Genomic DNA, 24,276 nt, shown 5'->3' with positions numbered 1-24,276 from the left:
ATATTTTTAAAATCCTGTAAAGCGCACGCTTTAGTGAAGAACACTAAAACAGAAGAATACTGCCTTCTGGATTTTAACTATGTCAGATGAACATATTTAAAGAGAATGGAAGTAAATGAGGTTAAAAAAATTATTATTCCCTCACATATCGCATTGGAGTCTCTGGGAACCCAAAGATGCAGAACACAGAGAATTTGCATTAGGTAACAGAGAGTTCACCAACAGATTCGCATGTAAAACATGCATACGATGGATATTATAGTGTTTACTGACATGAGCTCTCTAAGAGCAGGGTTGCAAGCATACAATTTGCGCAAACGCACGCGAGGAGCAGCAGTGTGGTGGTGATGCTCTCTGCATGCCGCATGTCTTGCGTCGCATAGCGCACACACACAGACGGAAGCGGGCTCGTGTCAGCTGGAATCACCTTTACACATTATTTGGCGTTCAGTAAACGCGACGAATCCGAGGAATTTGGGTTCGACACACGCGAAACCGGACGGCTTGCGAGCACCAGCACATTTCCATCAGCCTCTTAACGCGTTACTTGAAGGTAAGAGGCGATGCATGCGTGCATATGCAGCCGTGAGACATTTATGCGCGTCGCAGTCATGTGTGTTTCTTTTTTTGCTTTTTGCTATTTAATCCAGCGAAACGATTTAACAGGCGTCAATGGTGAATGGGTGAACGTGTGAATGAATGAATACATGCATGAGTGACTGAATGAAAACGTTCACTCGCATGCATTATTAGTACGTGGCCTGATTTGAGCACTTTGCGCAGGTTAAGGGTGTATTAGGCTTTCATTAAATGCAGTTCTGTGATGCATTTGACAGCCACTGATACAATTGCAACAAAAGCTCACTGGTTGCTTGTTACTCTCTATTTGCTCAGAGACGAACCTTTGGTGTTGTGTAATGAATTTGAGAGATGCACTGATGTTTCTCAGCCTCACTTGAGAAATTTTTGATGTGATTTGAGCGCAGTGCAATGCACACACATAGGACTGCGTCTTTTCTCTGCGGGCTCTGTCGGAACGGTCCAAATTCACACTGGTGCATTACCAAAACACATTAAAATGATCGGTTGGGATGTGAAATGTTAGTAGGGTCCGTTATATGTATATGCAAATGTATTATACCCATATTCTCACGTCAAAAGGCTCGTGATGTATAAATGGCATCTAAAGCGAACGCACTGATGGTCACACTATGCTCTTCAACAGATCTTCGTGATTAAGTCCAACATTTCCTCCGTTTCTGCATTGCTTCCCGGTGGTTTCCATTCTCAAGGTCATCCGTTCAGCCATTGGTGCTTGAAAAAGCCTCAGCACTATTACATAAGAGTGACACGAGATTGGGTCGTGGGTAATAATTCCTGACTGTCTTTAATTAAAGCCGCATTCTTATCAAATGTGTTCGAGGCTGCTCTGTTTTTCACGCTCACATTTGATGCAGCAGAGGCTGAAAACACAGACAGACGCTCCACATGGAAATAAAAAGCTCCTCTCCAACCCCTCCCCGTTTGTAGCCTATTTTACACAAACTCTTGTGATTTTGATCTGTTTAGAGAAGCACAACACAGTCAGGCTGCTTGCACCGCATCTGATCATAATTGACAACACTGTGTTTTCAATTTTACATCTAATACTTTGTGTGCATTGTATTATGGGCTAGTTGTAAATATATATTTGAATTAATATTTTAAATTATTTAATATGCATGACATCATGTTGCTCCCTTTCTTTATGCATCTACCTTATTTTGCAATGTGGAGTAAGCTTTTTTTTTTTCTGAATATGAGAGATTTCCAAATCGTTAGTCGCAAATAATGTTTTTAGAACTGACAGAATGTGGAATTACCACTTCTGTTGATTGTCCATCAGATCATATATTGGCTGATGCAATAATTTAAATTTCATATTGCAAAGTAATCAAATATTGGTGTGCAGGTGCCCTAAACGACAATGCACTTTTCATTATAACCAAGTTATTTATTTTGTTTTTATTGTTTTTTTTTTTTTTTTTCAAAAGGTTTTCTTGCGATTGGGTCCTGGCCTTACTGACATATAAAAAAAAAAAAAAAAAAAAAAAAAAAAAAAAAAAAATGAAGAATCTACATTGTCATGTGATTTTAAAAAAATAAATATTCTGTTTAAAATAAGTGCTATTTCAGCATTTGTGTGCTCTGAAAAAAATTGTGCAGAAACAAATATCATTTAAAAATTGCTAGTAAATTTCACAAATTATTACAAAGTAAACATTCTATTAAATAAAAAATTATGAAGTAGAAAAATGTAAATAGTATTTTCTTTATTAACAATTTCAAAAAATATTTTTACAGTGTACTTACTTTTTGCTATTATTGTATTATGCATATATCAGCCAACCTGCTCCTTAGATACCAATAGGTTTACCAATATGCTGTTTTTAATGGCTGATGCTGATCCAGATTATCAGTATCGGCTTTTAAAATGTGTGATCAACCACAAATTAAACAACATTATTTCATGACAGTTTATGTTGTTGCTCCATTTTGGGATCAGTGTCTCTAGATGAATTTAAATTCAACTCAGATTCTCATTTCAGGAGAAGAGCAGCAGTCAGAAAATAACTGTAAAGATGCTGTATCCATTAACAGTTTGCATCTCTTGTTAGAGCACCACTGGAGAACTTTCTATCACCATGTTATTTCTTTCTTTTTCCATATCACCATATTATTTCATTCTTTTTTTCTTTCTCATGCAGTAATCATGGGAAAACAGAACAGCAAACTGACCCCAGAGGTGATGGAGGACCTTGTGAAGAACACAGAGTTTAATGAACATGAGCTCAAGCAATGGTACAAGGGCTTCCTGAAAGACTGTCCCAGCGGTCGACTGAACCTGGATGAGTTCCAGCAGCTCTATGTTAAGGTGAGAGACTAGTCAAACTCATACTCTGGACTTTTACTAAGTTTTAAAGGGACAGTTCCTCCAAAAATGAATTTTCTGTCATTATTTACTCACCCTCATGTTGTTCCAAACCTGTTTGACTTTCTTCTGTTGATCTTATCTTTTTCTGTTTATAATGGGCTGCAATGTTGTCTTGTATGTCAACATTTTATTTATTTATTTATTTATTTTTTTTGCTTTTTGTGTTCTGCAGAAGGCAGAAAGTCATACAGATGTGAAATGACATGAGGTTGAGCAAATTATGACAGAATTTTCAATTTTGGATGGACTATCATGTGTCATGTTGAGATATGTGTCAGTTCTTAATTAGAATTTTTCACCATTTTCACAACGAGCAGGACCACGGCAACAAGTAAATATGAAATAATATTAAAACTCAACATTGAGGATTATTGAAAGTAACCATTCAAGTTTTGAAAAAATATAGTTGGATTTAATAAAAAGGTCAGGAGAAAAAGTCAAGAGAGTTAAAAATTGGGCCTGTAAAAAAAAAAAAAAAAAAAAAAAAAAAAAACAGCCAACCATTCAGAAAACCCTTACAACTGCATGGCAACTAATAAGTTTGAAATAACATGAAATTTTACTTTGAGGATTATTGAAAATGCAGCCATGCAAGTTCTGGAAAAAATATAGTTGGGTTTAATAAAAAAGGTCAGGAAAAAGGTAAAAAAAAAAAAAATAACCTGGGGCCTGTAAAACAAAACAAAAACAAGCAAAGAAAACCTGACAACCATTCAGAACACCCTAGCAACCATGAAATATAAAATTCTACTTTAAGGATTACTGAAAATAACCATGCAAGTTTTGAAAAAATATGGATTTCATAAAAGGATAAAAAAAGAAGAGGGCACAAAAAGAAAAAGTTAGGGCATAAAAAGAAAAGTGAGTGGCATATTATGTTTAACATGAGACAGTATGGTTACACATTTTACTGGAGCGAAGCACAAACTACAGTCTGTGAAATTGTATTCATAGAACGAATGTGACGCAGTGAGATGTGAGGGCCTCAGTGAAAACTCACTGTTAGATGTACTTCTGCCCACTGCAGTGCCCACTTATTTTTTAATGAATTGCCTTGAAATGAACCTGAAGCAAAGAACAGAACCTGCTGTGGCTGCTGTAGAAAATTCAAACATGAAAATCAATAAGCGTTCACAAATCCCTCTTAAAGGAACAGTTCATTCAAAAATTTAAACGCTGTCATTAATTACTAACTTTCATACCAATCCAGATCCTCATGTGGGCAGATGTTAAGCAGGACTTTTCAAGCAACCAAAAAGAACTGAATAGCATCATAAAAGTAGTTTGATATACAGTTTTGTGTGTGTGTGTTTTTTAAAGGTCACTATAGAATATTGAATAAAATAACTGTTTGAAGATTCTTCAGAATCAGATTTTCTCTCTTTCATGTTCCACAGAAAATCAAACTTATCAAGATTTTTATATCAAAAAACATCTTATTTTAGAAGTAATAGGCTATTTTCTGTCCTGTTTGGACCCCCTCATCAGAACGCTCTGTTTGATTAGTTTTGGTGGATTGTAGACTCAGAAGTAAATGCCCTTTGCTGTGATTGGCTAACAGTTGTGTATGTTTGCCAGTAGGGATGCACCGATAGGATTTTTTGGGGCCAATATCGATACCGATTTTAACAAACAATTATTGGCCAATTCCGATACCGATATTTATGACTTCCTCTCTTATTTGAAATTTTGGCATCAAAATAGATAGTATTTTGATCATGTTTTAAATCAGCAAAGTTCAAAAACACCTGCATTAAATTATACTAGCAGTTTTATTGCTGCATCATCAAATAATTTCTAATAAACATGGATTGGAACCATTCAACATTCAGCAGGCCTACATAAATACAACAAAACACAGATACATATTAAATAAACAGTGCTTTTTAGGTGGGTCTAACAGTTTTCAGGAACAGAAATAAAGTAAACAAATGTAAAATAACACTTCACTTTATAAATTAAATACATATTAATCCTTCTTTATTGTAACAGACACTATGATGATTAATCTTCTAATTTGTTTTTGTATACATTATATTATTTTTTGTAAGTTTAAATGAATTCTCCTTAACTAAGGCGGGACTCTGGTCTACAGAGCCATATTAGCCATATTATGGGTAATGAAATCATGCAGTTCTTCGGATTTAAAGGGGTCCTATTATGCTTTTTCACTTTTTCAACTTCAGTTAGTCTGTAATGTTGCAGTTTGAGCATAAAAAAGATCTGCAAATTACAAAGCTCAAACTCCAATTCACAAGGAGATATTTTATTTAACAGAAATCACTTTTCAAAAACTACAACAAACGGCTCTTTTGGACTACAACGAATATTTTCCGGCATTTGTGATTTCACAAATATTGACGAATGGGACGAGACCTGGTTGAGCTGCACTAGAGAAGACATTGGTGTTATCACGCTAGCTTTCCCAAGTCAGACGAGCTTAGAGTGGTTACAATCATCCAGGTTTAAATCACACTCAAATTGATTTGATTTTGACACAATATTTACACTGAAGCTGGCAGCAGGCGGCTATGATAAGGGCCATGACATTTCCGAACCAGGAGCCGAGTGCTGCCAATCACAACACACACTGTCCCAGCTAACCAATCACAGCACATTTCGTATTTCAGAAGGCGGGCCTTCATTTGATACAGGAACTATTCAAGCCATTCATCTCAGACTGGGGAGAGAGGTGTTGTAATAATGTAAAATATGTGAAAAATGATGTTTTTCGAACAACCTAATATGAGAGCCTGTTCTAGTACACCCCCAAAACAAAATCAAGACTTTGCAAAAGAGCATAATAGGACCACTTTAAAGTTTGTCAGTTTATTAAGCACACCCCGAAAAGGCATGAGATCTGTATATATTTGTTTACTGTTAGTTGTAATAAGTGTTTTGTGTAATTCGCTGTATGCTGATGATAATGCAGTTGAGAGAGAGAGTTTAATGTGCACTTCTCGTGCTGTGTTTTGTTTAGCTCTTATGGTGATTTTTTTTTTTGGAGTGAAAAAGGACACAATAAACTTAATAAAACATCAGTAAAGTTTATGCAACAGACATTATACAGCTCAGTGCCTTCACACAGTTAATTAATAAACCATAGGTTTGTTATATCAGCCTTTTTTCATATATAGCCGATATGCCGATGGTAGTAAATTGAGGAAAAATCGGCTGATAAATATCAGCTGCTGATACATCAGTGCATCCCTATTTGACAGCCTACATCCTTCACAGGACGTGGACGCTGCTGTGATTTAGGTTAAAAATGCATAAATACTCAGTTAATATCAAACGATCTGTAATAACAGATAAAGCAATAGTGAGCATGTAATAAAACTCACATTTACTCACATTTGTGTGGTGCAACATTACTGTCAGATCCAATATAGTCACATAGTCTGGAACTTCATTAAAAATTGATGTAATCCACTGATCACTCTTTCCTAATGTTGGGATCAGAAGGAAGGTGATGCAAAGATGTTTTTCAACAATATGGCACTGTACAGTGTCCTAATGTCTTCAGAGCATTTTTATCATTTGATTTCTGTATAGACCTTCGGTTGCATCTCTCATTAATTACAGTATATGCGTGAATCGGTGGGCGGAGCTAAACAGGAAGTGCTGTTGAAGCAGGTGTCGATCTTTTTCTGCGGAGGCGGGGTTTAGCCACACTAATACATCATAAAGTGGAACATTCCAAAACCTGAAGTTTTAATATAAGCTGATTTTAGACTAAAGAGAAAGTTTTGAGTTCTGAAACTTGCAGGATGTTTTTGTAGTACAATGACCTTTTCTATGTCAAAAGATCAAAGGAATTTTGATTTCTCAGTTCATTAAACACCCCTTTAAACTTTAAACTTTAGTGAAAGATTGAGACCATCATTATAATTTAAAGGAAAACATTTGCAAATTAATTAACAGACTGAAATCTTATTTTTTCCCCTGCAGTTCTTCCCTTATGGTGACGCATCGAAGTTTGCACAGCATGCATTCAGGACCTTTGATAAGAATAGTGACGGTACTATCGACTTCAGAGAGTTCATCTGCGCCCTGTCCATCACGTCCCGGGGAAGCTTCGAGCAGAAGCTCAACTGGGCCTTCAACATGTATGACCTGGATGGAGACGGAAAGATCACTCGAGTGGAGATGTTGGAGATCATAGAGGTGCAGAAAATCGGTTTATTTGCATGAAACGAATGCCAGTGGATGAATCCAATAAAACTAAACTAAACTAAACTAAATCAAAATGAGTAAAAAGGTTGAAGACTCATCCTAAATTAGTGATTGTTTTCAATAGGTTGTAAAAAACTTTGTTTTAAAAAAATTACAAAATATATACATATAAAATAATAAATAAATATTCAATTAATAAAAAGTTCATAATGCTTAACTAGGTTGGAGATTCATCCTAATTTTATGTTATTATGCCTTTCATTTCAATAAACTGGAAAAACTATTTTATGATCATATCTAATAGTTCTCATAACAAAATAAAATTCATCTGATGTTTTAATAAAGGTGAAGCTGATTTATTTTCTACTTATTTTATATATGGTCTGCAATTTTTGCAATCAAAATTTAGGACACGTCCAAACAGGAGTCCTGTGATTTTGATATTTGAGCAATAAATATGAAAAAAAAAAAAAAAAATTATAATAAAAAATGAAAACATGTCTTAATGAATAAAAAGGTTGAAGATTCATCCTAAATTGGTGCTTTTATTTGCAATAAATTTAAGAAAATTATTTGCATGATAATATCTAATAGTTCTCATAACAAAATAAAATACCTCCAGTGCTTTGAAGCTGATTTATATATGTATTAGTACATATTTACAGAGAAGAGAGATGCTGTGAATTTTGATATTTGAGCAATAAATATTAAATAATGAATACAATTAATAATGAATGAGTAACAAGAATGGAGATCCATCCTTGATTAGTATGTTTATTTCCAATAAATGGGAGGATTTATTTGATTATATCTAATAGTTCTCTTAACACAAAAGGCTACAAATGCTTTAAGGGTGAAGCTGATTTATTTTCTACTCATTTTATTTATTGCAATTGTATTTTATTATTTATTTTAGGACATGTCTAAACAGAGACACTGTAATTTTGATATTTGAGCAATAAATATGAAATAATAAATCAATAAAATAAATAAAAATATGTCAGAATGAGTAACGAGGTTGTGGATTCATCCTTATTTAGCACTTTTATTTATTGATTATTTTAGTTTCATATCTAATTGTTCAAAGGTGAGGTGTGTGACGTCTGCACCATTAGTGGCATCGAACAGAATTGTGATCTGTATGTTTGAGTGACTCAACAGGCCTGGACATAATTTGCTTGGTGATGCTAGTGACGCATAAATCAGACACTTCAACTTCAATGTATCATATTTATGGAAAGTGCCAATGGCAAAACAGACGCCTCCTCGTGTCATTAAATCCGAATCTTTTCTCCTCTTTGTGTGAAGGCTATATATAAAATGGTGGGCACGGTGATAATGATGAAGATGAACGAGGACGGTCTGACACCAGAGCAGAGAGTGGATCGGATCTTCAGCAAGATGGATAAAAACAACGACGACCAGATCACACTAGACGAGTTCAAAGAAGCCGCCAAGAGCGACCCGTCCATCGTACTGCTCTTGCAGTGCGACATGCAGAAGTGAGGCTGCGCATGCTAGCATGCTCCGGACTGAACGAGTTATCTGTTTCCACTCTCATTTCCACAAGAGTAACATGTTTGGACTACTTTTAAAAGAACTTTCTTTTTGTGATTGCACAACTAGTATGCATGAGAATGTTAACTGCTAACGAGTTTAGAGTATATCCGTTTAATTTCCAACATGCAACAATGTGAGACGTGTAAATCAAACGAGTCACGCATCCATCGTCAGTGAAGTGCTCCGCTGTATTTCATTTCTAGCTGCAATACTTCCGATCACACACACACACACACACACACACACACACACACACACACACACACACACACACACACACACACACACACACACACACACACACACACTACATTTACTACTGTACTTCATGCAGTAGTTTGGGAACCGAAACACGTCACACTTAATGTTACGATGAAATAAGTCTGTCGAACTTCAATACTCGAAATTAAGGAGGGCGGAGAGGTTTATGCAGCCCTCCTTCCAAATGTGCTTGTACTTGAGAATATAAATGTAAGTTATTTGCATGCATGTCCTAAGTGTAAAAACCTACTCTCTCTTCATTTTGGCAACCTTGATGAATAATACAAGGAAGGCCTCACATAAATGATAGTATCAATAACAATACTAATGTGTGAGATTTACATTTGTTACTCATCTATCCATTAGATGTTCTCCCTCGGGTGCATGTTCTCTCTTAAAGACGTACGATGTGTGTGGTAAAAGCTTTCTGTAAGGCACACGTTCCAGCCCCGCCACCATCATTATTTGCATCTGCTGTTTTCACCATACTTTGTCACGAGTACTTAATAACCAGTATAACCAGTCTAAAACCAACGTTTCTTTTTCTTAATGTTAAAACACCACCGCTGACATTGTTCTTATTGTGTTACACTTTTTTTACTTTGCACAGTATCATCGCCACATGCATGAATGGTTGCCTGTGAATTCGTTTTAGTAAAAATAAAGAAAGGGCAATATAACATTTTAAGATAATTTTCCCTGGAGGGTGTTAAGTAATGGATCCGCTTCCCCTGGTATTATGACAAAACCTTATCCTAAATGGGTTTGGTACACGTTTACTCTTAGTGTGCTGCGTTTTTATTCAACCGTTTTTTGTAAAACAGTATTTCTACTCCAGCACCCATGGTTTTTAGCTGCATCCCTCAGAAGCAACAATTACTTCCAGTACCCTAGTTATTTTATTCTGTACATTTTGTAACCTCCGTATGTTGTGTTCTCTTGAGACTTTAAAAATATGGCATCCCAGATCTCCCGCTTTCACATCCTGTGACACTCAGGATGGCGTCAATCTCTTTGGAGGAGAACAGGCACATCTTTGTAAAATGCAACTGCCCAATAAATAGTGTATATGTTTGCCCTGTAAATATTTGTACCTAATACGGTAAAGCCAAATTGAAGCAGTCATTTAATTGTGTAATATGAGGTTTGTGTTTTATTTGTGGCATGTCTTCAGCTCGGTATGTAACAGTTGCACTGACGACATCGTGATTAAAATCAATAAACTATCTATGGGTTGTTTTCAAAACGCAGGTGCTTGGTCGTGTGTGAGCACAAATCAGACGGTTAACAATATCTAGGAACAGCGTTGTGGTTTATTACAGAGGATGCTGGTTTAAACTGACAAAAACTAACTCTAAACATACTGAAACTGTCATGAGCAGGTGCTAATGGTTGGAAACTGAAAGGAATATTTTACCAAAAATGAAAAGTCACTCACCCTCAAGACATCCAAGATGTGGACGAGTTTGTTTCTATATCAGAACAGATTTGGAGAAATGTAGCATTCCATCACTCGCTCACAAATGGATGCTCTGCAGTGAATGGGTGCCGTCAGAATATGAGAGTCCAAACAACTGATAAAAACATCACAGTAATCCACACCACTCCAGTCCATCAAATAACATCTTATAAAGTGAAAAGCTGTGTGTTTGTAATAAATGAGTCCATCATTAAGGTGTTTTAGGTTCAAACCGTCACTTCTGGTCAAAATATGAGTCCATAATCCATAATAATGCTTCCTCCAGTGAAAAAGTCCATCCCCTGTTGTCCTCTCATATCAAAATCCACCAACATATTTGTTTAGAACTAATTAGTTTGGGCTTTTAAACCATGCTTGATCTGTGCATATTTCTCTCCTGATTCAGACGAAACTACTTTTTTTTTACTAAAGAAAGCAATATTACAGTATGTACAGAGGACTCGTATTTTAGCTGGAGCTATTTTTGAAGTTAAAAACCTCTTAATAATGTATGTGTTTCTTACAAACACAGCTTTTCACTTTGAAACTGTTAACTGATGGACTGGAGTGTTGTGGATTACTTGTGGATTATTGTGATGTTTTTATCAGCTGTTTGGACTCTCATTCTGACGGCACCCATTCACTGCAGAGCATCCACTGGTGAGCAAGTGATGGAATGCTACAGTTTTCCAAATCTGTTCTGATGAAGAAACAAACTCATATACATATTGGATGGCCTGAAGGAAAAGTAGATTTCCAGCAAATTTTTATTTTTGAAATGGCATGGACTTCACTTCACAATCACACAAATTATGCAAACGCTCTGCACTTTTAAAACATCCTTTGCAGAAGAACTAGAACCATAAAACGTGTTTAAAAATAAATAAAAGCAAACACATAAACTGTACAAACATATAAACTTTACACACTTTCAGTACAGTCTCTCCAGGCAATGTCCGTACCTAACACACATCTCACTCCTCCTCCGCTTCTCTCTCTGGATCCTGAAGCTGGTGGATCGTAATATGGGCACTTTTAGGCAGATGGCTGAAAGATAACACAAAGAAACATTAACATTTATATACAAAAACATTATATTAAATCTATAATTCAGTGCTGTGCAAGGAAACAGTGTTTTGGATCTCAATTGGACATAACACCTTAACAAATGAGACCCTGGGCAAAAATCGACATTTCAAAGTAAATTTTCTCATTATGAGACTCATACGCTTTTGTCTTGGTTTACAATTATGCATTTGATTACCTAATGACTGCAAACTAATTAAGTAAGCACTAGTTCAGCAAGCCATTAAGAAACCTGCTTTAGGGTTTGTGGTCTACAAACTGTTTGCATTTCCTGCCTGAATAACTGCGATTATGAAGACAGGAGAAGCTGATAATAAATGAACACTGTTACTCTGAGAGCCTACATATAGCATCTCACAAAAACTCATATTTCAGCACTGAATTACAAATATATATCAGGATAACTTTTGTTGTACTGAACGGATTTGCATTTAAAAAAAGAAAGGAAATCTACAGTATGTGTCCAGAAAGGATGGTTTTATTACTGTATTATTATACGAATGAAAATCTGATCTTTCATTTTTGACAAATTACAAAACTGATGGTCCTAAAAACAGGCATCATACATTCAAGTCTTTTTTGTATGATGATATTCATACTGAAGTTCTCATTTTTAAACACCTATGATTTGTACCTGTCTTAAACTCTCTTTAATCGGTTTGAATTCATTTTTTTAATAAAAATATCAGAAAACAATTTATTTATGCTGTTTTTAACTTTCAAACGTAGATTAGAAAGCTGCAGATGGAGAAGATGATTTTCATTTACTTTTACATTTTTTGTTTTGGGGTGAAATATCAACCAGACATGTTTTTGGGTGAGATTCACCTTATAATGCTTAATAACTTTTATCTACCTGGTGGACTGAGGAGTGATGAAGATGAACTGTCGCAGATGCTGACGTTCTGAAAGTGCCACAAGCATGTTCATTGAAATGCTGCGATTATGCATGTCCTTTAAAATACAAAACAGCTTTATTAAACATATGAAATACTTACATGTAAAATATTAATGTTTAACGCATGGCATGTGTTCTCAAAGTTATTATATAGATAAGAGTATGTACCATATAAACGTCAAACTCATCTAGGCACCGGAAGGGCGACTCAGTAATTTCCCAGAGTGCCAGAATGAAGCAGACAGTGGAGAAGGAGCGCTCGCCTCCGGAGAGGGATCGCATGTCATTGACGTTGTTTTTTTCCTGACCGGGGGGTTTCACCTGAGTCAAAACAAGTAATATTCATCACAAAAAAACCCAGGATGTTGTGCACTTACTTTAACACTACGTATACATCAAAATCTGGTATTCACAGTTTCACAAATATTCAGTTTCCACAAAAATATGAAGCAGCACAACTGTTTTCAACACTGATAATAATAAATGTTTCTTGAGCAACAAATCAGCGTATTAGAATGATTTCTGAAGCATCATGTGACACTGAAGACTGGAGTAATGATGCTGAAAATACAGCTTTGATCACAGGAATATATTTACATTTTAAAGTATATTCAAATAGTTATTATAAATTGTGAGAATATTTCACAATATTACTAATTCAACTGTATATGTGATCAAACAAATAATCTGTAAAAATACAAATATATATATATAATAATATATGACCCGGAGATATTTTAATGAGATTCATCCTGTTAGTTGATTCATTCTGTTGTCAGAGCAAATTGAAGTTAAAATACAACTTACTGCCAAATTTAACTTACTGAAATGGACAGAGTTTCATTGATGTGATTGAACATCATAGAGCCACAGCAGTTCAGCTGCATCATGAAGTTGTTGAAGTACAGCTTGCACCTTACAGAAAGTGACCTGGAAACACGATTCAAAACAGACACTTTAAGGACAGGAGTGGCAATCTTTTAAACAGAAATATATTGTAGCCTCCAACTGTGGCTTTAAGGGTTAGTTCGCCCAAAAATGAAAATTAGACTGCGTTTTACTCTCTTCTTTCAGACGAATCCAGTCGGAGTTATATTAAAAATGGTCTTTGATCTTTCAAGCTCTATCATTGCAGTCAGCGGGTGTTGCACTGCATCAGTCCAAAAGACGTGAAATAAAAAGCGCCCTTCCATAAAAAAAAAAAAAAGAGTCTCACACGATTCCGGGGGGTGAACAAAGGCCTCCTTTAGCGAATCGATGCGTTTTTGTAAAATTGTCCATATTCAAAACGTAATAATCACTTGAATGTAGCTTGTGCTCACTGTTGTACACGGAAGCAGCTCCGGGCGGATGATGTATGTGGCCAGCTTTGCGCATGCGCTGCTCAGAAGTGACACATGCGGAAATGCAGCGGAGAGATCAAAACAAAACATCGGTCACTAATTAGAAGTACAAAACGAGGATTTGTAAAGAAGAATGTCGGAGGATTTCGATATAAGCCAAGAGGAGACAGACCTTCCTTCCCTAAATAAAGTAAACAAACTCTTCTTCCTTTGCTCCTGTAAACAAACATTGGTTTACACTAGACTCACCAGCGCATGCGCATCACTGACCTCCATACGTCACTCCCCAGGACCTGCTTCTGTGTACAACTGTTGGTGCAGGCTACATTAAAAGTGATCATTATGTTTTTAATATGGATATGTTTCTTAATAAAACACATTAAGTTGCTACAGGAGGCCTTTGTTCACCCCCCAGAGCCATGTGAGACACTTTTTTTTATGGAAGGGCGCTTTTTATTTAACATCTTTTGGACTGAAGGAATGCAACACCTGCTGACTGCAACCATAGAGCTTGAAAGATCAAAGACAATTTCTAATATAACTCCGACTGGATTCGTCTGAAAGAAGAAAGTTATATACACCTAGGATGCCTCGGGGTGAGTAAAACGCAGCCTAATTTTCATTTTTGGGTGAACTAACCCTTTCACAGTGTTATACTAAGTTACCGTCGCATTGATTTGTATCTGTCCTGACGGTCAATCATGATGTGGTCCAGACGATCAATAAACTTCCTGAGATCCCTCAGCTGGCTGGATTTGCTTTTGTAATTAGTGTGAGCCTCTGCGTACTCTCTGGAAAAATACATTCTTCAGTAGTTTATTTCAGTTCCATTTCATATTTGCTTTTTAATTCTCCAAAATGCTACTTCCAGTGTCTAAAATGAGGCATCAGTCAAAACTATTTCCTTAAAAATGATGTAAGATCTAAACTAAAATGAAATAAAATGCACATTCCTAATTTGTGTCGGTGGAGCTTCATTTATACTGAATCTGGAAGACTTTTTTGAAAGCACAGCTGTTCATACCTGATAACTTGTTCCTTGTCACCATGGCTGCTCTCTTCCGCACTGATTTTTTGTCGTAGGCGTGTGATTTCGGCATCGATACATCTGGCACTCTGATCAACCTGCTGTCGCACAGGACAGATCTCTTTGGCTTTGGCTTCACAATCCTGCAAAAGTAAACCATTTCCACACAATGAACAAGTCCTATATTTTGCCATACTGCTGTTTAGATGAAAACAATATGCACATCTGGTGACTTCATTGAGTTTTCCCTCTATAACCTCCTAATTTTGATGCTTATTGATAGTAAGTAAGGTAATTGTAATAATATGTGCTTTAAACTAATAAACAGCCAAAATGCTAGTAATATGCATATTAAGAAGAAACTAGTTAATAGTGAGAATTGGTCCTGAAAGTAAAGTGTTACTATGATTTTTGACAAGGAATGTTTTATACTATATTATATGATATAAAAATCATGCAGGAGTGATCACCTGCATTTCGTCCTCTCTGAGTGACAAATCATCTTTCATGGCCTGAATATTAGCCTGATGATCCTCGAGTTTCTTCTCCAAGATCTTCAAGGTCTGATCAAGTTTACTGCACACAGCCTCTGCCTTTACTTGCTCCTCCTATTCAAGACAAATCCATCTTTCAAGAAACACTATATGTGTGTGTTTATATTATATTTTTGTACATAAAATCACAATTTTACAATTTCCAGGTTTTCCATGAATGTGGGAATCCTGTAGTGATTGATACCAATGACAGTTTTAAGAAAAACAAAATATTTAAATATGTAAATTAAGTGTTTTATTGTATACAGACTTGGCCAGCGCTGTCTCTCACCTTCAGCTGTTCTGTCTCATCTGAGAGTTGCTCCATTTTATTTTTCACATCTTTATATTTCTGATTAATTCTTGAAAGCACTCTCTCATGTTCCTTTAACTCATCCTGAGCCTCTTTCACGTTTCTCCTCTCCAACTCGATCTTCTGTTCATTTTCTTGTGCATCTTCTTCCTGCACATTTGACAAATAGCCCGTTACTCTGTGTAACAAAACAATAAACCTCAATATTTTTGCCTGATAAAATTCATAGAGACCTCACCAGGGAGCTGATGTCTTCAGCCTGCGCCTCTTCAATGTTCTCAAGTTCTGTTATGGAAGCTTTAACCTTATTTATACTTTCCTAAAAACGAAAAATTAAAGCAACATCAAGTACACAGATGTTTGGACACAAATAACGACATGAACATGAAGTGCATAATGATGTAGCCTGTGCAGTTCAAGACCTGATTCTTTTTGCAGGCCATGATGACACTACGCAGCTTCTCCTCCATGAACTGAATGTCTTCCTTCACAGAGCCCAAGTGAAGCTGGAACCGTGAAAGCTGAGCCTGACTGTTCTCCAGCTCTGACTCCACCAGACTGTACATCAGTAAAGAAGAACATAATTGCCTCTGATCATGCCATAAACAATCAGGCTTGTAATTGAAAAATAGTAGGTTCAAACTCCATAAAGGTCTTTAACTTGCTTGTGGTACAATCAGAGGCAAGTTAATTGATGAAAGAGTATTATTCAGTATTTGTGCAGATCACACTTGCCGTATTTCTGCCTCTGGGTCTCCACCAAGATATTTGACCAGTACTTCATGTTCAGGTGTGTAATAGCGATGGCTGAAGACCTGATCACCATCTGCAGTAAAAGCCTCACGGCAATTCTTCGGGGGTCTCGACCCCTGCATGACTTTTCTTGCACAAGCTTTCTCCTGTTTTAAAACAAAAACAAAAAAAATATACATATTTTATATAGCAATAATATCTATGGATAGATTGTGAAAAATGATTCCAGATTAAAATAATTGTTTTTTATGTGAATCTATTCTAAAATGTAATTTATTCCTTTGATACGAAGCTGAATTTTCAGCATCATTACTCCAGTCTTCAGTGTCACATGATCCTTCAGAAATCATTCTAATATGCTGATTTATTCATATTGGAAAAAGTTGGGCTGCTTAATATTTTTTTGGAACCTGTTATACTTTTTTCAAGATTCTTTGATGAATAAAGAGTTAAAAAGAAATCTTTTGTAATAGTATAAGTTTTTATTATTACTTTAAAAAAAAACAAAATTAACATATCCTTGCTGAATAAAATAATTAATTACTTTAAAAAGTATAAATAGTATATTAATATTATTAAATAATATATTTAAAAAGTATATATAATAAAAACATATGGACCCCAAACTTTTTAACGGTAGAAATATTTGTTTAACAAATAACAAAAAACCAATGAACAAAAAAAATTAACAAATGAATCACTCAGAACACTGAATCTTTTTTTACAAAAGATTTCTATTTTGAATAAATGCAGTTCTTTTTAACATCAAAGAATCTTGAAAAAGTATCAGAGGTTCTAAAAAAAAAAAATTAAGCAGCACAACTGTTTCCGATAATAAATCAGCATATTAGAATGATTTCTGAAGGCACTGAAGACTAGAGAAATGGCTGATGAAAATTCAACTTTGCTTCAGAGGAATAAATTATACTTTAAAGTATATTAAAGTAGAAAACAGTTATTTTAATTTGTAATAACATTTCACAATATTACTGCATTTTTGATCAATTGAAAGCAGCCTTGGTGAGCAAAAGAAACATCTTTAAAAAACATGAAAAATCTTACTGGTCCCAAACTTTAAAACAAATACATTTTTTAAAAATATTTATTTACAAAAACAAATCTAAATCAGTTAAACACAAAAGAGGTCTTTTATTTAGATGTTTGCACCCCACTGGCTATGTGTTATACATTATTATAAATGCTTTTACTTATAACTATTACTTAACAGCTTACTTTGATAATCAGAATGCTCTCAATGCCCCTCATGTCAATGAGGCAGTTTGTTATCACCGGGTTCTCGATATTGAGGCAGTCCAGCACAGACGGAAACTCAGGATGATGGACTCCACTGACAAGAACACATAGAAACATCATATATACTGTAGCTACATGAGACCTCCGACTCAGTTTCTGGACACAGATATTTCTTACCGGCCTTGCAGGTTATAGACTCTGTCTGTGAATGGACACACCATAATCTGAGGCCTGCTGCCTTTGGGGAAGTATGAGGACATCAGTCCTTGCAGGACTTTTTCATCCCTGTAATTATCACAGCAAAAGGTTTTAAAGAAACCTCGTAAGCAACTCTCCACAGCCACGGCTAAACTAGGATCCTTTAGGCTGATGCATGCACCTGGTGATGAAAAAAATAAAAACAGCATTAGATGAATCACAACTTGTTTTGCCATCGCAAAGTTGATTAACTCTTTGTAAGTTTAAGTGAATAATCTAAAGGTACTGAGGGCCTCTCACCTATTGGTCCCACAGGTTTCTTGATGAATCGGCCCTGAGCAAAGGCTTTGTCGATGGACTCCAACAATTCTGGCATTTGATCACCAAACCGTCTCAATCTGTTGGATCTGCTGGCCATCAGCTGCTTTTTTCTCTTCAGTTTGGACTCCAGAGAGACCTGGATGTTCTTTTCCTCCATGCTAAAAAATTAAGAAACAACTATCAAGATACAGCAAAATCATCAATCATGTACAGATGGTTCTGTCTTTAAAAGAGCCATGTCACGCATTTTAGCATGAAAATCTTTATCACATTTATGGAACAGTGGGTTTTGCAACTTGGAATGTATCCATAATACAAAAAATTCTTGAAATCACAAAAGACAAAGGAAACGTTATATGACAAAAATAACAAGGTGGAGATTTTTTTCACATTTTAGGTCAATTTCAAGCCATGCCACGCAACATATAAAATTAAAGCCATTGTGTTTATGGCAAAGCAGGGTTGAGTACGCCTTGTGTCCCTCCACTTTCCTGTCTTCCTCTTCACTGTCCAGTCAAGTCCAATAAAAAATGAATAAAGTAGCCAGACTTTACCTCAGTTTATCATATTCCTCTCTTCCTTTAAGCAGAGCTTGTTGTTTGTCCTTAATCTCTTGATTCAGAGCGCTGGACTCTTTCTCAAGCTTTTCCAGCTGCTTTTTGAAGGCAGATATTTTTTTTAGGTGCTGTGCTTGCTCAGTCTCATGGCTTCTTCTGCCACTGCTAAAAACGTGACATTGATAGCGTCGTCAAATTAGTCAGTTACTTTACATGCTCAACTAAGTCTTTAAACAAATGCCAACTAAAAAATGGTTTGCAAAAATACTTCAAAAATTAAGAGGTCTTCCCTCAACAAAAGGACTCACCCGTGACTTATTTTGTGAATTCGCTCCTGAAGAAGGCATTGCTCCTTTTCTAATTGTTTCAATTTATTCTCAGCGCGGAAGTAAACCACCTGAAAAACTGGCACTCTAAAAATCTGTACAAACTCTTTGGAAATCAACAAGGACCCTGCTTATTAACTTAAAGCAGTAGTTCACTCAGAAAAAAAAAAAACATAAAAACATACACTCCCCTCTTTTGCTCCCACACAAAACAAAAAAATACAATCCATACATACCTCTCCCATCCAATCAAAGAGAGAAAATGACAAACAATCTGCATAAAATTTGTATGCAGACAGTCTCTGGCCACTTAACGCTTTCACTGCATGGGTAAGAGGAGCACAAACGCTCTTCAAAACATCTCTTTATGTATTCCACAAAAGAATGAATTTTCATTTTTGGGTGACATGTTTCTTTAAGAATAATAAAATACTACAGTACATCAGCCAAATGTTGCTCACATGTAAATGTTGGAACACTCATCCTAACTGTAAAAAGATGCATATCTTCATTTAAAATGAATATTAAAGAGATGTGTGAACGTGTCTTTTAAAACTCTGACTTCAGTAAGTGTAACTTACAGAAAGAGAAAACAAAGACATCTCACCTCCTGATTTTTCTGTGCTTTCGTTTTGACTTTAATTTCTTCCTTCATCTTACAGCTCTCCTCTGCCAAACGCTCCTGCTCTTCTCTAAGAGTGCAAAGCTTCTTCTGAATGTCCTGCAATCTCTTTTCAGCAGCGGTAACTTTGCTTTAAAAGCAAAGAGAAAGAATTTTTACAGTCAAATGCCTACTAATGTTTTGTCTGGAGGACAATACACACTTGTTTAACCAGTAGTTCTGTTCAAAACTTTCCTGTTTACACTACAAGTCAAAAGTTTGTAATAGTTATGATTTTTTTTTTATGTTTTTGAAAGATGTCTGCTTGCCCAAATCAGCATATTAGAATGATTTGTGACACTGAAGACTGGAGTAATGATGCTGAAAAATCAGCTTTGCAACACAGGAATAAATTAAATTTTAGAATATATTCAAACAGAAAACATGGCTTTTGAATTGTAATAATATTTCATAATATTACTGTTTTTGATCAAATAAACGCAGCCTTGGTGAGCAGGAGAGACTTCATTTAAAAACACAACCCCAAAACATAGTTTTAAAATAACATAATAAAACATAGTTCTGCCAGTAAAACTCCAGATGAACACAGCTGATCACACAAACCTGACAGAGCTGCAGCTTTTCTTCATGTTTACAGTCAGACTCTTCTTTTTCAATTTGTTCTATCAGTTGTTCAACATGCCTCTCCTTCTCTCTCACCTTACAACCAACAAACAGAGACACCACTTAACAGAGACTCTCTAATGCAAACGACTTTTCACACTTCTGTCAAGATGCACTAAAATAACTTACCAAACACCACGCCATCTTCTTTTTCAGGTCCTCTAGAGTCTGTCTCATATTGTCGAGTGACGACAAGCGTTCATATCTTTCTTTCTTTTGCAAAAACAACTGCCTGAGATCTTTAAGACACTAAAAATAGAAAGATGGATGTGACCAGTGTGTGAAGATAGTGGTGATCGCCTGTTCAAAATGCTAATAAAGATGACTGACTATGAATTCACAAATCACCTCTTCTTGTCTTTCCACTTGTTCGCGTGTCAAGGCTTTAGTCTGCTTGATGTGAATGTAGTCTCTTTTCATTTGCTCCAGAAGAGTTGCTTTCATGAAAAATTAAGGACAGCAAAGATAGGAATAGTGTGAAAACAGTTAGCCATGCAACACTGTTTCAGTTACTGATGGCATAAACGAAAAAAAAATCACCTTGTACTTGTCTGCTTCACTTTTTGAATGCAGGAACTGTTTGCTCATTTCTTGATTGAGGACTGAAACGGGATTGTCAACCTGTAATATGAAATTAATCCAGAATCAAAAAATCAATTACAGGTTTATCAGGAATAAAACAACTAGATTTTAAAATAATTACTTAGCAATAACTAAAAGATTGCACTTTATGCAAGTCATATGAGCTGGGGGTTTTTTTTCACCAAAAGTACCTGGATACCGAAATGGTCAAGTATAGCAGTTAACTCTTCCTTCTTTGTGGAAATGACATGGCCTAAAAATAGAGCAAATCTGAATATAAATGAGGAATTCCTATTTCTGATTTTACATGTGAACTGGAGTACGTCATGATGTTACCAATTTTATTCTTGATTTTACAAGTCCTGCAACCGTCGCTTGTGATCCGATGCTCAATGCAGATGCTGTCGCCATAAATGTCACCTTTATAGGGATCGTTCCCTCTGTTTTTTAATTTCACTTTAATGTCTGCAAAACTGTAAATTAAAGAATCAGAGTGCTTATAAAAACAACATTATCTTATGAAGGAAATATACAGCATTTTTTCTTCTAAAATATACTAGCCTCTCTCCATATTTCACAAAGCCCTTCAAAGATGTTCCTCTGTTGGTTGTGGTTGCTTTTCCACCAAGACCCACAATAAGAGCTGTGAGAATAGCACTTTTCCCAGCTAGAGTAGAATAAACAACAAAAAAACATGCATTGAGAAAAGACTGTTTTTGAGCAATAACCCACATTGATAATACTTTTATGTTTTTCAAAACAAAAACACATTTTTCCTTTATTATCCTTTCAAACAACAGCCACTTTTGTGTTGGGGTCAATTTGACGTACACTTGATTTTCAAACTGCTAGATTTACTGGTTAAACTATTTAATTTTGTGCATATTTTTCATGCAGGGTCATGAATGTGCATGCAAAATATGTTTGACACATACAGAATATGTGTTTTGAAAAGGATGTACAAATTCCACCACTGACCCAGTTTTTTTTACCATGCAATTTGCAAAAACGCAACACTAACTTGTCAAACACTAAAATATAAATACGTTAAAATTGAAATACATCAGAACTTATGAAATGTAGGAAATTTCAAGAAAGTTTCACAGTCAAAAAATGTGTTTGGATCTCATGTACTAGACTGAAAAGTAGTTTTTTTTTTTTTTTTTTTGGTTGAAACTCATTTTATCATTTGATATGTACTCAAAAACTCAAAACTTAAAAATAAAAACTCTGAGGTAGTACAAATAGCAATAAATACTATTTACACCAAGTACAAATAAATTATTTATTCATACTTGCAGTTATTTGCACCTCAGTGTACAAATAGTCGCTACAATACTTGTGAAAATAAATAAATAAATAAATACATTTGGTGTCCCTTAACACAATAGAAATAACACAATAAAAACAGATGTGAATTATTTTTAGTATCTGACAAGCTACAATAGAGGTTTTCTGTTTTTAAATGAATCTTTAGTGTTTTTCACAGTGGTAATTTTTGGCGAATTACAGGGAAACCAACACGGTACCCAGCTTTCAAACACAAGCATGTTTAAAAAAACTTTTGAAAAGAATCTCATATGTAGTCAAAATTAATTTTTAATGCTTTCAAGTGTTTTCAGATGTTTGAATGGTACTGTAAATCATGAGTATTTGATTAATTCAATCCAAAATAATAATAATAAAAATAATCAGTTCTTACTTCCATTGTTCCCAACAATGAAGTTTACATTTGGTCCAAATTTGAAAGGTCCAAGCAAATGGTGACTCATAAAGTTCCTCAAAGTGATGCTTTCTATCACGCCAATATCTCCCACGCTCTGAAACAACACAAGATAAATGTTATTTAAACCAGAACCGTCATTATAACATTTAGTAACGTCAGGGTCTGTTCAGGAAGTCGCCAAACTGACCGAAGCAGAGAGTGAGTGATCTTGCTGGACTTCATCCTCCTCATCAACCTCCTCCTCATCCTGGACATGGGTTTTACCATCCGTCCTAGGAGTCTTAGAAGGTTTTACAGCATTGTGGACGCAAGACTTCCTCTTATTCATGGCAGAAAGATGCCCAGCCTAGAGCGCAGGAGGAGCACACAAACACATCAGCATGCATCTGGAAGCAACATAGTTTATCTGCTTATTTAACTTGGTTATTAATTCTGCACAGTTTTATGAAACATTATATTTTAAGCAAGAAAGTTCATATTTGATGTCAGAAACTAAAATGACACTGAAATGCCTTAATAAACACATATGCTGCATCACAAAGAGGAACAATAGATGCGCTTGCGAACATGCCAACACATGATTCAACTGACATGGATGAACAGGTGCACAGCCAAATGTTACATTCAAATCGCATACGGACACACAATTTAACAGCGCATGAGTTGTATTAAATTAATCAGGTATATACTTACCCATTCCTCTGCATCTGGAAAGTGAATGTGTCTTATTGAGGACTTCCTGGTTGACAGACAGCGCGCAGCTTCAACAAACTCCACCCTCCGAGTAATGACAGTCAAACTCCACACCACATGTGCTTATTTATGCTATATGAATATGTCCATAAACGTATCTTGTAGAATATTCTGATCGCAAATCACCGTATTAAGCGTTTTATTTTTGCTAAAATATAATTTAGTACTTTAAAGTCACCTGTTGATCTCCTACAAACAGTATAATGATTCAATATTTTTGCCCATTGCAACTGTGGCCAATGAGATTGTGATTTTTGTATAAGTAAGTATATTTAAATTACATCAAAAAAACAAAAAATCTCAACTCCTAGTAAAAATACATTATGCTGTGGCGGGTCCAGGCATTCCCTCTATTGTATAGTTTGTCTACTGTAAAAAAATGGCGGTTATATTAGACAGTCCAGGCATTTGAAAATCTATTGTATAGTTTGTAATTTTACCTGTTTCCTGATGCAGAAAAGCTTTTTTTGACCTCCCTTTGCACTGCTAGGTGTTGTCAATCTAACTTCCCAAAATAGATTAAAGGTAAGAAATATGATTAGTCCTCTGTGGCTACCTTCTTATAAAGCCCTTAATGGCTTAGCTCCCGCGTACCTAACTAGTCTTCTATTTTTCTGCTTAATTAACTGAAGAGTTAAGGATCTCATAATTTTGGACTGGCATAAATCAAAATTGTAATTGGGTTAAACAAATTAATTTTACTGTACTTACCTCATTTCCAAGGCTCCTTTGCCACGTCCTAAATGCAAGCTAAAAATATAAAAGTAAACATCTATTTAACAAAATATTAAAGAGATTTTCTATGCTGCTCTTTTCTATACATTGACAATTTAAGTAATCATAAACTTCCTAAATGCAAGCTATAGATCTAATTGTGAACAATTAATCCAT

General features: G+C 35.4%; 2 protein-coding genes across 2 annotated transcripts; one reads left to right on the top strand and one right to left on the bottom strand.

The window, feature by feature from the left end:
• The first annotated feature begins 189 nt into the window (after positions 1-189).
• Positions 190-8,993, top strand: vsnl1b (visinin-like 1b). The gene is made up of 4 exons (XM_019121027.2): positions 190-553; positions 2,748-2,914; positions 6,926-7,141; positions 8,459-8,993. Exons 2-4 carry the CDS (start codon positions 2,753-2,755, stop codon positions 8,654-8,656), a joined length of 576 nt encoding a protein of 191 aa, XP_018976572.1. The 5' UTR covers positions 190-553; positions 2,748-2,752; the 3' UTR covers positions 8,657-8,993.
• Positions 8,994-11,105: 2,112 nt separating this feature from the next.
• smc6 (structural maintenance of chromosomes 6) lies at positions 11,106-23,453 on the bottom strand. The gene is made up of 27 exons (XM_042773522.1): positions 23,326-23,453; positions 22,820-22,978; positions 22,609-22,726; positions 21,468-21,573; positions 21,243-21,379; positions 21,098-21,159; positions 20,865-20,945; positions 20,673-20,774; positions 20,454-20,573; positions 20,265-20,360; positions 19,647-19,793; positions 19,022-19,110; positions 18,711-18,878; positions 18,136-18,314; positions 17,815-18,016; positions 17,617-17,731; positions 16,366-16,529; positions 16,053-16,188; positions 15,869-15,949; positions 15,610-15,780; positions 15,255-15,392; positions 14,782-14,927; positions 14,423-14,548; positions 13,239-13,344; positions 12,583-12,735; positions 12,373-12,470; positions 11,106-11,477 (listed from the first exon to the last, which is right to left on the bottom strand). The coding sequence occupies exons 2-27, from the start codon at positions 22,958-22,960 to the stop codon at positions 11,405-11,407; spliced, it is 3,255 nt and encodes a 1,084-aa protein (XP_042629456.1). The 5' UTR covers positions 22,961-22,978; positions 23,326-23,453; the 3' UTR covers positions 11,106-11,404.
• Positions 23,454-24,276: the final 823 nt, after the last annotated feature.

Source organism: Cyprinus carpio, chromosome A17 (genome assembly GCF_018340385.1).
Source record: "Cyprinus carpio isolate SPL01 chromosome A17, ASM1834038v1, whole genome shotgun sequence".
Taxonomy (NCBI): domain Eukaryota; kingdom Metazoa; phylum Chordata; class Actinopteri; order Cypriniformes; family Cyprinidae; genus Cyprinus; species Cyprinus carpio.
The sequence above is the reverse complement of the archived record's forward strand: the minus strand, read 5'-3'. Positions and strand labels throughout refer to the sequence as shown.